The 12352-nt window shown below is 37.6% G+C and overlaps 1 protein-coding gene across 1 annotated transcript in view; it reads left to right on the forward strand.

Annotated features, from left to right (window-relative positions):
- Positions 1 to 8272, forward strand: part of gbe1b (glucan (1,4-alpha-), branching enzyme 1b) — a 96151-nt gene extending 87879 nt beyond the window's left edge. The window contains exon 16 of the mRNA XM_005926491.3: positions 6244 to 8272. Within this exon, the coding sequence (XP_005926553.1) occupies positions 6244 to 6306 (63 nt within the window). The 3' untranslated portion in view covers positions 6307 to 8272. The remainder of the gene's footprint in view (positions 1 to 6243) is intronic.
- The last annotated feature ends 4080 nt before the right edge of the window (positions 8273 to 12352 follow it).

Genomic DNA, 12352 nt, shown 5'->3' on the forward strand with positions numbered 1-12352 from the left:
AGAAGTCTCTTACTGACTCCAAATTCATTCTGCAGACAGAATTTGGCAGCATCACAATAATGTCAGACAGAATCATAAAGAGCTACTTGTAGAGAAAAGACGGTACCCTGCAACGGCATGACCCACAGCACAGCTCTGATCTCAACTCATGAAAAGACATGGCACCTACATCCATCTCTATTTAGGACTTACTTGTCCTATACCATACAATACCATACATCTTGCATGAGTATAGATGAGTTTAGATGATAAACAAATACTATCCATAGCGTTTTTACATTTTAAAAGCACCATCATGTAACAAGATTTTCTTTCACAAGCTCTTAAAACCTTTCCACAGTACTGTATGTTTAAACTGTGCATATTTAAATGGCACATATTTATCACTGAATATTAAAGTACTTCTTTGTTTCACATGTGGGACATCTTTAATGTTGTGTGTGCACCCGCGTGTGTGTGTGTGTGTTTGTATTCAGCTGTATTTAATTTTATCCACTATGTGAAAAGAGTGAATGTTAGAACAGCTTGCCATGAAGCTGAATAAAAAATGATTTTAAAAAATGCTTTGTTCTCCTTATGTGGATAAAAAAAAAAATAAATAAATTGACACCCCGGTATCCTCGGCAGGCTTTTTATGGGAATTGCATACATCAAGAACTACTGCTGTTCAACATTTAGAGTTTATTCATTTAGCGAGACAAATTTTAAATAGTCACAGAATAAAATGTCTCAGAGAGAGGAAGCTTATTTTAGGTGGCCCCCTTTGGGTACGTGTCACACATATAGTTTTGTTTGAATGTTATAATGTCAAATATGTAATGCTAAGAAAGGCTGGTGAATAATTAGCTGCATCAGAACCTTTTGATAAACTTCATGTGCTTCAAAGGGGATGTCTTCTTTGACAGCTTCACAAAAAGAAATTAAGCTGAAATGGAAAAAGAAAGTAAGAGAAAATAGCGAGCTTGTGGCAAATGATCAAAAGATGTACATTTCCATCAGTGAGATCTAACACCTGATGCTGATGAGCATGAAGTGTGAACTAACAGACAAAAACTGTGACATGACATAAGGGCACCCACTTAACACTTTTACATGTATATAAACTTTAAAAGACAAGCTCACACTAGTACACTTTGGTCAGTATATTTTTCTGAACTGTACCATTGAATATGTACTTTGAGACCAGACTCGAACATATTACATGAACTCTGGAGGAATTTCAGCCATCTTTACTCACAGCCATGTGTATAAAAACCTTAACCCTAAGTATCACTGGCAGCTTATCTAATCAGCCAATCACATGGCAGTAACTCGGTGGATTTAGGCATGTAGACACGTTTATTGTAGCCTGCTGAGGTTCAGAAAGGTATTGTAAGTAACTTTGAGTGTGACATGGTTGTTGGTGCCTGACGTGCTGGTTTGAGTATTTCAGAAACTGCTGATCTACCACACAATCATCTCCAGGGTTTACAGAGAATGGCTTGAAAATAGAAAATATCCAGTAAGCAGCAGTTCTCTGGGTGCAAATGCCTTGTGGATGTCAGGGGTCAGAAAAGAATGGTCTATCAGGCTGATAAGAAGGAAACAGTAGTTTGCATAATCAGGCCCACTTTTCACATTTTGGCACCGTTTGCATCCACTAGTACCAACTAAGCACCGTTTAAACACTCCAGCCTACCTAAGTGTTGTTGCTGATCATGTCCATTACTTTACGACTGGTTTAAACTGGTTTCTTGAATGTGAAAATCAGTTCATTGTACTCAAATGGCACTTCAAAGTCACCAGATCTCAATCCAATAGAGCATCTTTGGTATTTGGCGAAACAAGAGCTTCACATACTGTAATGGAGGTGCAGCAACTGTGTGATGCTTCTCAAAATTAACTAAGTGGCCAGTGAGTCCAGTGAGTGTGTGGTGGACAATTCATTCAAAGATTGTTTCAAGCAAATAGTTTGGCCTGCTTTTTGATATTTCAGGTAAAGGTTCTAGAGATTATCCGACGTGTGTCATTTATTTTTATTGTTATTATTATTAATCCTTTGTTTGCCCAGGTAAAAATCTCATTGAGATTTAAATCTCACATCCAGGAGACACCTGGCATTTTTTTAATCTAATAATTAGAACCCTTCAGGTTGCAATTGTTTTGGAAATTCTAATAATATAAAATAATACAAAAGCACAAAAAACCAGAGAGAGCCTTTGTTTTTTTTCCTTTTTTTAACAGAGGCTTTTTGTTACTGGAAATTTTAGGAATGTAAGCTCTATGATCAAAAGGATTATATTTAATTATGAGCAGCAATATTTTTTATTATTTCTTTAAAGAGATGATCTTTGAAGTACTAAAAATCAATAGAACAGTCTTTCAGAAATGATGCTGCTTACTGTGAGGCTCGGCTGAAAATATTCTTTTGAAAATAATGGCCTGCAAAATCATGTCTCAGCTGAAAACGAATCAGGTATAGTTCTTTAGGTCTTAGTTTCAATTAACCATCCAAGTCAGGTTTGTTTTGTTATCCTGTCAGATCCTTAGACTTTGCCTGAAGTACAACCAACATGTACACAAGTGTTTACAGGGAGCTGATACTTGTTAAGTGAGTAAAGTGAGCCAAACAGAGACATGTCTGGGGAGTTAAAGTGCACAGAGAGCCTATAGTCAGGCAGTGCTCTAGCCTAGGTGCTGGGGTCTGGAGACAGGGTGGATGATATGTTCCTGCGAAGCAGCTCATGAATCCTTTATCGGTGTGTTTGAACATTGATCAGATTTAGTATTAGCCCAAAGGCTGCATTCAGTTCTGCAAGGGAGTATAAAATCCAAATTCTCATATGTGAGCTTGGTGTGAGGCAATACAAGAGAGTTCATGATACAGAAGAAGTCAAGAAAGGACAAACAGCTAAGCTGTTTTTCCTACTAATACAATATTTCACAAACGGTGTATTGTGTCCTATTGTGTACCACTTTGTCCTTTTCATCACATTTTGTTTTTAACCCCTATTGTTAATACCTACAATAAATTATCAAATTAGTTATTGCATTACAGTAACCATTACCTGATCTGGCAACAACTGCTGGCTACAGCAGCAACTTTGTGGTTGTGATTCTAAGATGTGTGTTGCACGTGTGGTCATATTGGCATTTCCTATACATTGCTGCAATGATCTGCAACTTGCGGAAATATTGCATGTGTCGTTATTAGTTTTTATTTTTATGTGATTTTAAGTTTTTCTTTTCATTGCAGTTGAGTTCAGTTGAGTTTCAGCTAATTTCCTGAGTGGATTTGCTCATTTAGGACCATTTTTAGCTCATCCAGCAAAGAACGATGAGCTCATGCCACGGTGAGGCATCCATCCACAATTCACAAGAATCGATACTCCTCCTCATTGTGCGGAAGTTTTATTGAAACTTACACATCTAATGGATCTTCACCTAAATTGTGCTCATGGTCAAGGTCAGATTTGTCATTTTTATGGCCACTTGTCATGGGTTCACATATTTTCATGCTTTTTATGTCCATGGATAATACTGACCATGCAATGATAATACTCCTGAAAAAGCTTTCAATTGATGGTGAATGAGATTAATTTGTATTGGATATGACCGTTGGCGATCCTATTTAAATTCATAGTGGATTTTAATTCTCATTAGTTTGTGTAATACAAACAAACAGTGACATTCACAGACATTCTGGTTATTGTTTGAAAATATTTCATGTTTAGTTTTTATCAGTTTTGGTCTTAGTTGTAGTTTTCCTAATTATTTTAATATGGAGGATATTTGTTAGGGTGTATTATTCAGAGATTTAAATGTGTACCAATACAAAGACAACACATGTTGAAGGTCACTCAGACACAAACCAAAGCTTAATCACACTGGTTGTGGTAACAAATTTGATCACACTGACAAAGACTAAATATGTTTCCAGTAATTTCCACAATGTTTTAGCTAATTACGTGAGTACTTGATAAGTTTTCCTTTTTCACAAATTCTAATTTGTTTGTTTTATCTCACTGTTATTAAATTGTGTTTTTTCACAACTAGTTTTATTAATAACCAAATTACCTTGATTGGCAAATGCTATAACACCTAATAACGCAAACTTGATTTTGTTCTGCTTCCATGGACAGGGTTTCACCTCATTTTGTACCTAGTAGTTTAGTTCAGCTGGCCCTGTGTTTGATGAGATAGAAATATAGATATAAATGAATAAGTCAGGAGCTGTGTGTGTATATATACTGTAAAGGGAATTATTTTTCACAATCTAGTCTCTCAGTGTTAGTGGATGGGTTCAAAACAGTATGTCAAGTATGTATGTGCCTAACGTTGCAAGGAGTAATATGTTAATTAGAATGTCTTCCACTAATTGCTGTGCCAACACTTGAGCGTATCTGCTGGTCCTTTTTTCACAGATTAATTTATAATTTGTCACTATTTCTGTCTGTTTGGTGGAAATAAAAGCTGTTGACATATTCCAGGTTAGACGCAGTGGTAGCTTTTGTCTAAACAGGTGCAGCGATTCATTCTGCCTTTCCTTCTCTCCGCGGTGCTTCTATATGGAGACTCTCCCACTGTGACTGTTTAATTAGTCACCAATGTCTGTGTCAGTGTTTCAGCGCCGGGCTGTATGACTCCCTCGGTGACAAACTGTTGCCAGAGAAGCACATCCACAGTAAGCTTAGATCCACTGATGCTGAGGGGCGACTTGAAGAGTTCAGGGAGTGATTGAATTGTTTACAGCTCTGCTGGCTTTTTTCGTTTTCTGTTGGGAAATATAGCATCATTTATGCCCGCTTGGCTTTTCCTTTGGCATAAATCTGAAATGACTAATGGTACACAGCAGCTTCCTGCTGCCAAATGACGCTGTGAGTATCAAAAGGATTGATCAAACACTTTATTAGCTACTTTTTGAACTATATATGTGTATGTATATACATAAGGAATGTGACATGCCACGTTTTTTTCTGTTTGTTGTCTTTCCCTGACTTGTTTCTTCTTTACCCCAATGAACTCAAAGATTCTTTTGAAATTACATTATATCTTTACAGAATCACACATTTCCAATTGATTCACAGTCCAGTGTTTAGAGATGATGATGAAACTCACAGCTACTGCATTGATGAGAGAGTTCAGAAATTAAAACTAGCAGCGTGCCTCCACTTCTGGCAAGTTTACTCATTTGCAGATTGTTCAGTTCACTGAACATGCTTTGAATAGATTGCAAATTTAATTATATGTTTTTAGACAGATGAAGTCCACCACTTCATGGAGATATGTTTAAGAAGTTGAAGACACCTCTCCTCATTGCAGATATGCTGACACCACTGCCACCCAGAGGTCTTTGTGCAGTTGCAATTCTGTCACACTTTAAATATTCTTAAAAGATATTATCCTCCGAGTAGTCTTAGACCACCTTTTCCCTTATATATCATTTTAAAATTGCATGTTATCCTCCTTGCATTTCTTTTTTTTTTCTCTATCCTACTCGTCTTTTTTTAGCCATTATGTCATCCTTGATTTTGAGAGGTGACCATGTCTAGTCATGATTTCTCCCTCCTGAAAAGGATAAAACTTAACACTCATTAATCTTCAAAATTGATGATCTTATATCAGTTATATCAATGTAGTCTTTGTAGTGCTTGAAAAAAAGGCGAAAGGACTTAAATTTGTGAAGTTGTTTCGCCTCTCATGCAAAAAGCTTCTTTAGTTCTTAAACACTGAGCCCATCCCGTGGTGGATCGATCCCAAGATACTGAACCCAGAGTTATTCCTGATGCATGCAATGGTGTTAGAAAGCAAAAAAGGCTCGTGTAAATGAGCGAATAACATGTTGTATAAATTGTTTTGAGTGCTCAAGTAGAGTAGAAACGCCATATAAGAATCAGTCCGTTAACCATTTAAACAACTGACAGAGTGCCAGATATTTAACCCCTAGTAGCGGTTGTCCCCTTGGAGGTGATTGTGTGAGTCCCCACATGGGAATAGTCCATTCTTGTGCTCATGTGCTGACTCACATAATTAATAGCGGGTCAACAACCCTCAGGGCATTTGTTTTAGAACTAGAGAAGCCTCTTGCATGAGAGGCAAAATGTCTTCATGAACCTAAAGAAGTCCAGCTGCCTTCTTTCAAACACGCACGAATACCGTGACCTGGATGACTGAGACACCTTGTTAACATCATTAATCTTCAATTGTCATCTCACTTTTCTCCCCACTTTCTCCCCTGCCACTGTGTCTCTCTTTCTCTCTCAGGTCTACATCCCCTGCAGAACAGCTATTGTCTTGGCCAACGAGGAGATAGATTACTGTTATTAGAGGATGATTGTCTCCACAGAGATCGGGATTGAGAATGGATTCCAAACTCTGACTGAGTGTTAACAATCACCTTCATCTTAATGTCAACCTTGTACACCACCCAAACCTACTTTTTTTTGTGTTCGAGCCTTTTTTCTAAATGGGGGGGAAAAAGCATTGCCGAGCTGTGTGCTTTCAAATACCATCTGCAACCTAAGACGCTGTGTAACCCCATTTACCACAGATTGGTCCATTTGGGAAGTGTCCAACCTAACCAGCAGCTAGATGCTAAAACTCCAAACCCTGCCGAGTCCATCCACCACTAGCCAGCAGCCATTTATAGGTACTCCTGCATTTGGCATGACATCTGAAATACATGACCGGCAACTGTGGCAGAGGAAAGTGGTACCATAAAACCAGCATTCATTTATTCAAAGATAATACAAGCTCAGGAATGTTAGGCATGTTTAAATACAGCATACAAGGTTTATTATTTTGTATTTAAATATAAATAACATTGTAGTTTCACAGAGATGGCAAGCACTACAGTATTACTAGCATTTAAAATCAAAATATTCAGGTAGGCTGTTTAATCACTGGTGATGTGTCTTTGTTAATTTGCATTGCGGGACATTATAGGTGTAAAATGTATTGTAATTTGCACAAATCATTAAACTGATTTGAATTACTGTACTTTTTAATGAGTATCTAAAACAGTTGTGTTGTAATGTTTGAATTTATGCAGCTACTGGGAGCATTTAAGTGGTTATTTATGGTTCAGTTATTAAGCCGGTAATTTGCAGCTAAAGCACTGATAAAATCACTTAATTTGGAGTGTTCACAGTGTGTTGCATAATACACAAGCAACATTTGGCTGAATTAGGCCGTTTTTACCCACTTTGTGTAAAGTATTGCATAGTTTTCTCCCACACTAGATCGCATTAGAGTAGTTTATGAATTGTATGTTACACTGTGCTACAATCGACAAGAAGAACTAAACTACTGAAGACCAGTGTGTCCTTTTGTGTTAGAAAAGACAAGGATGACTAACACACTTGACTACTAGGATATGATTTATGTGCACCGTGTTCATTAGGGATTCCCCTGGGAATATTCCAAAAAAACACCGAAACGGCCTAAATTCATGCAGAGCGCCACACGTGTCTCCTCCAATTAGCAGTGACTTTTGTGACTTTAGTCTCAACACAGTTGATGATTGAACATTTCAAAGAGCAGCCACAGTCCTCATTCTGTGTTATAGAATCCATCACAGTACCTATGTGAGGAGGTTATTAATTAGCTAAAACATCCTACCGTCATAATAGGTGACATTTGCAAAATGTCATAATGCGTTTTACAAATGAGTGATATTTGGTCTGCTTCGAGTCTTTACGTTGTCTTGTTTTTCATCCTCCTGAAAGTTGGCAGATCATCACCATTTGAAGCACTTTCTAAATGTTTTATCGAATCAGCACAAGTAAAAAGGGAAACGAGGTTGTTATGTGCATCTCAGATAAAGCGCCGAGGTTGTGCCATCCTCATCTAGAGCATTATTTCAGATTCAGAGTCATTTAACCACCTATTGTAGCTTATGGCAGGTTTTGATCTGTGTCCCGTGCAGCTGGAGGAGAAAAAAAAACCACATTAATTTTCAGGACCACCCGTCTGTGTGCAGCCAAAAGTGTCATGAACATGTCATTTCTTTTTTTGTCTAAAAGCAAATGCGTTCAAAAAGGCCTTTTCTCTCTTTCAAGGAGTACAGAGACGATCACTCTGCATATATTCTAGACAACGAGGTTGTGAGACTAAATTGGAGGGTATAATCATCCCTCATCTGACCCAATGTCATTGTCATTTTAGCACTGCCAAAATGAATTGTCTGCAGTTGTTCTCAAAAGTAAAATTGATGTCTGATATACTGTAACAATTTCAGCATATTTCTTTCATTATTGCTAATGATAATAAATCAGTCCCTGTCAAACCACGAGGATGTGAATGAACTGAATTTGCTCTCTGACTACTGATACTGTCCTATTGCGCAGTTGGGGAAATGTGGAGGATTCCACAGCAGTATGTTGTAATGGTACTTTGTAACCTGATGCAACAAATGTGCAGTTTGGTCTTGGTAGTGTGGGAGGTCATCGTAATATTAAATGTAATTTTAAAATGTTAAAAGTTGATCTACTAATTATGTACAAAACTGCCCATACTTAATAATTTTTCTTAGTCTTCCACCTAAATCAATTTAAAATGGAATTATTGTAGCTTCCAGACACATTTCTTTTCATTTTTTCATTGTAATACTGCTTTGAATTTGGACATAATTTGAAGGTAAGTCAAGTCCCAAAATGACTAGTACCTCCCACAAATTTGTACATTTTTATATTTGCAAGTTGATACCTCACTTCTCTTCACGTTGGTCAACAAACTATGGGATTTATAATAATAGTCCCAAACTAAATAAATAACTGTCTTTTTTGAGAGCAGCTACAAACCTGGATTGTGTGTGTACTTGATACTGGACCAGGAAAGGCCCTGACATCTTTAAAACAACAAAGGAAGGAATCTACTTCTCACTCTGCGCTGCAGAACATAAAGTTTCCATTTCTATTTGGTGACTAGGGGAGCTGTGAAATCTTGTTACATGACTATACAGAGCAATCACCTCAGTGATTCCCACAACATGATGTAAGGGGGATGAAAGACATCTCATCAGACAATAATACTTCAATTTCCATTTCCTAGGCATCTGCAGTTTGTGCTACTTACACCAGATTATGTGTCTTTGTGCGTCGGTATTGATACAAGCAGTAGCTTCTTATTAGCAGCTGCACCATGAAAAGCAGTTTGGGAAGATCACAATGTGGCTTTTATTGAGGCTTTTTCACAAAGGTACTGATTCAATTATTTGGTTATTTTTGAGGCATGCGTTTTCTGGGTGTTCTCTCTGGTATTTCTGCAATTGGCTTTCTACCCCGCACATGTTGAGCCTGTCTGTCTGAGCAGCTCGCTGGTTTTGGATTCATGTTTTGAACCTGCCCGACATGTCCCATGCAGCTTTTCTGTCTCCAGTAAATTGCCAAACATAATAAGCTTTTCCTTTCTTTTCATTTTATAGTGGATGGCTTTCATAATGCTATACAATAGAATATAATAATCATGCTGATTTCAAATAACAGAAAAATGCTTTATAGACGAACGCTGTGGCACAACAAATTATGGCCTCAGGTTTGTACTGAACCCATCCTGTCATTCCACACATGAGCACTGAATTTTACAAGTGACATCAAGTTCATTCATATATATGACTGCTACAAAATATATGTTTTTTCCCGTCATGAGAACGTTTCACAAATAAACCTTGCACCAATTTGTCTTCTTGCATTTATTAGTGGTTCACAAGAAATGGATGTGTGACATTGGCTTGCACAAGGAGGTACTGGCTCAAAGCTATTGAACCAACTATCGTATTAGCCAGTATTTCGTGTTAGCAAGGAATATCTAGTTTAAAGCGATGATATATGAACGGAAGATGTTATTAAATGGCTTAATCAAAGAGCTTTGCCATTGCTTTCTTCACTTTTGAATGACAAAAGTGTTCAACACTAGGCAAACCGCTACCTGAGAATTATGCCAGTGAGTTGTATCATATTTGATTTGATAGTTTCTTAAATCAGCACGATCAGTATTGTATGTCTTAAGGAAGCTGTTGCATGACACGCTTTCTGCCCTCTAGTGAATGATCTGTGCACTACAGGCAGGAACCGGATGCCACATGCAAAATGGCTGCTGTCAGCTTTGTTTTATTTTTTGTTTTATTATGTGTGTTTGAAGTTATCCAATAATATCTGGACAAAAATTAAAATATGTTTCTGCTGTACTGAGGCAACTTAAAATTGCTTAATATTTTATATCTCATTAGTGCATAAAAATGTGCCCAGCAAATCAATTTGGGTTATTTAATTCCTGTTTATTGTGACCGAATTTGAGCGTTGCAGTAGTCCCCTACTAAATAGAAATAGAAACACCATGTGATGCGTCTCCCTATCCTGTTGCATCCATGTTGTATTCCTTATAATAATATTTTTAAAGAGAGTGGAAATTGAGATATTTTTGTGTTTTTTTATCTATAAAAATTCCTCTTCAGTTATTTATTTACCTCAAGGCAAAATTAAGTTTGTGAAAAGTTCCTGTTGGAGGGGGGAAAGAAGCAAATATTACAAGTGTCGTGAATGCAGTAAAGGAGATTTGTTTTCTGCAGCAAACTTTGCCTTGTTTGATGTGCCAGTCTTTCCAGAGCGCATCCACGCCCTCTGGAGAATTCTTGAAGGCCATCTTGTCAAGCCTCGTCAGGTTTGATCAACTGAAAAACAAACAAAACTTGAACCTACGCTGATTTTGTTGTTCTTCTGTGAACAAATTACACAATTAATGTAGAAATATCGGCGGATATATATATTTTTTTATTTCTAAAAATGAATAATGAATCTGAATATTTAACATATTCGTTATGACTAGTGAAGTTCAGCGTTTCCATCCTGAAAATGTGAAACAGTCGAGATCTTTGCTGCTTTTGTTCTCACCCTTGTTTTTGAAGAGAGCGAGCCTGTGGCTTTTAGGAACAATCGCCTCCTGTGGGTTTGAACACCTGTGGCACACAGTATGAGACCTGATCCCATTTAGACCAGCTAAGAGCCTTCCACAATCAAACGTGCTAGTATATGGGGGTGAAAGGCTTATTTTTTCCATTTGAGTCATTTAACATTTAACAATGACAGATCATCAAGATTTAATGACTTTCTGAATTTTAGTTCAAGAGTCTAAGAAAAGAGCTAAATCAACGTTTGCAGTTGCTCCGTGTCTGTCCATGTGTTAGGCTGATTACATGTTTCAGAGCCAGGAGGCTACAGAATCCAGAGACTCTTCTAACCCCTTATTTAAAGACAAGTTGCAGCCATGGACAATATACATTTTTTATACTGTCTGGTAATGGCCAATATAGGATGAAGAAGATTTTACCTCCTTCTGATGATCTTAGCAGCATTTCCCGCTTTCTTGAAAGCCCTTGCTTTATGTTGTACAACCTGAACCTGGTCATACTTTCCCACTGCAGTTCTTGTTTGGATTGGGAAACAGGAAATCAGGATATAGGTCAAATTTCTTCTGCATTGTGCCAAACAAATTTTTTCTAAAAAGATTATTTTAGACCAATGTATTAATGGGTATTGATTGTTTGCCTCCCCCCCCCCCCTTTTTTTTTATATCGTGGCTCAGATATAATAGTAATGCACAAAGGATCCAAACGGGTGCTATTGGAGTTAGCGTTATCTTTTTTTAAGCAAGATCAAGATATTTCTGTACCGAAAGCTTAAAGACATGATTGATATCCATTTGTATTATCTAACTCTTGGCAAGAGAGCAAACCAGTGAATTTGAAGCGGCCCTCAAATGTCACTATCAAATGCTTGAAAAGGAAGGATCCGATGCCTCCTGGGTCAAACTGATTTGCATCTTTGCTTTTAATGTGACTGATATGATTGTAAAATCTTGGTGGAGCCCTCTGGCATGAGCAAGGGAGAGGGGAATATCAATGCGTGTGATGGGACTGTTGTCAGGCCCAGCAGAGAATAACAGAAAATCCGCTCAGTTTTTCATCTTTATGCAGAACGCTGACAGTGACTGGCTCCAACGCAGATCTTTGGGACCCAAAGTGCCACTCGTTTTCTATTGAAGAAAGTAATTAACTACATTCTCCTGGTATCTCATGTCTATTCAATCCTCATTAAACAGCTTGAATGAAAACCATCAGTGCTCAAGCTCCTGATAACCACAGCTGGGAAACACTGGCCTATAGCAACAAACTGATTTTAATACAGATTCCAGAAGACCCTGTTTATTAACGTGGTTAAGATAAGAGGTTTGATTAATCCTGAAGAAAGGGACAAAGCTTGTATCTAAAAGGAGTAAAAGGCCGTGATAGCAGGTTGACTAAGTATTTCTTTTGAGGCACTTCCCCCTCAGTTTCCAAAAAGAAACTGCATTGCTTTAAAATCGCCTTAGACCACCT

The sequence above is a fragment of the Haplochromis burtoni genome, unplaced genomic scaffold, assembly GCF_018398535.1.
Source record: "Haplochromis burtoni strain Fernald_Lab_line unplaced genomic scaffold, NCSU_Asbu1 Contig_36, whole genome shotgun sequence".
NCBI lineage: Eukaryota > Metazoa > Chordata > Actinopteri > Cichliformes > Cichlidae > Haplochromis > Haplochromis burtoni.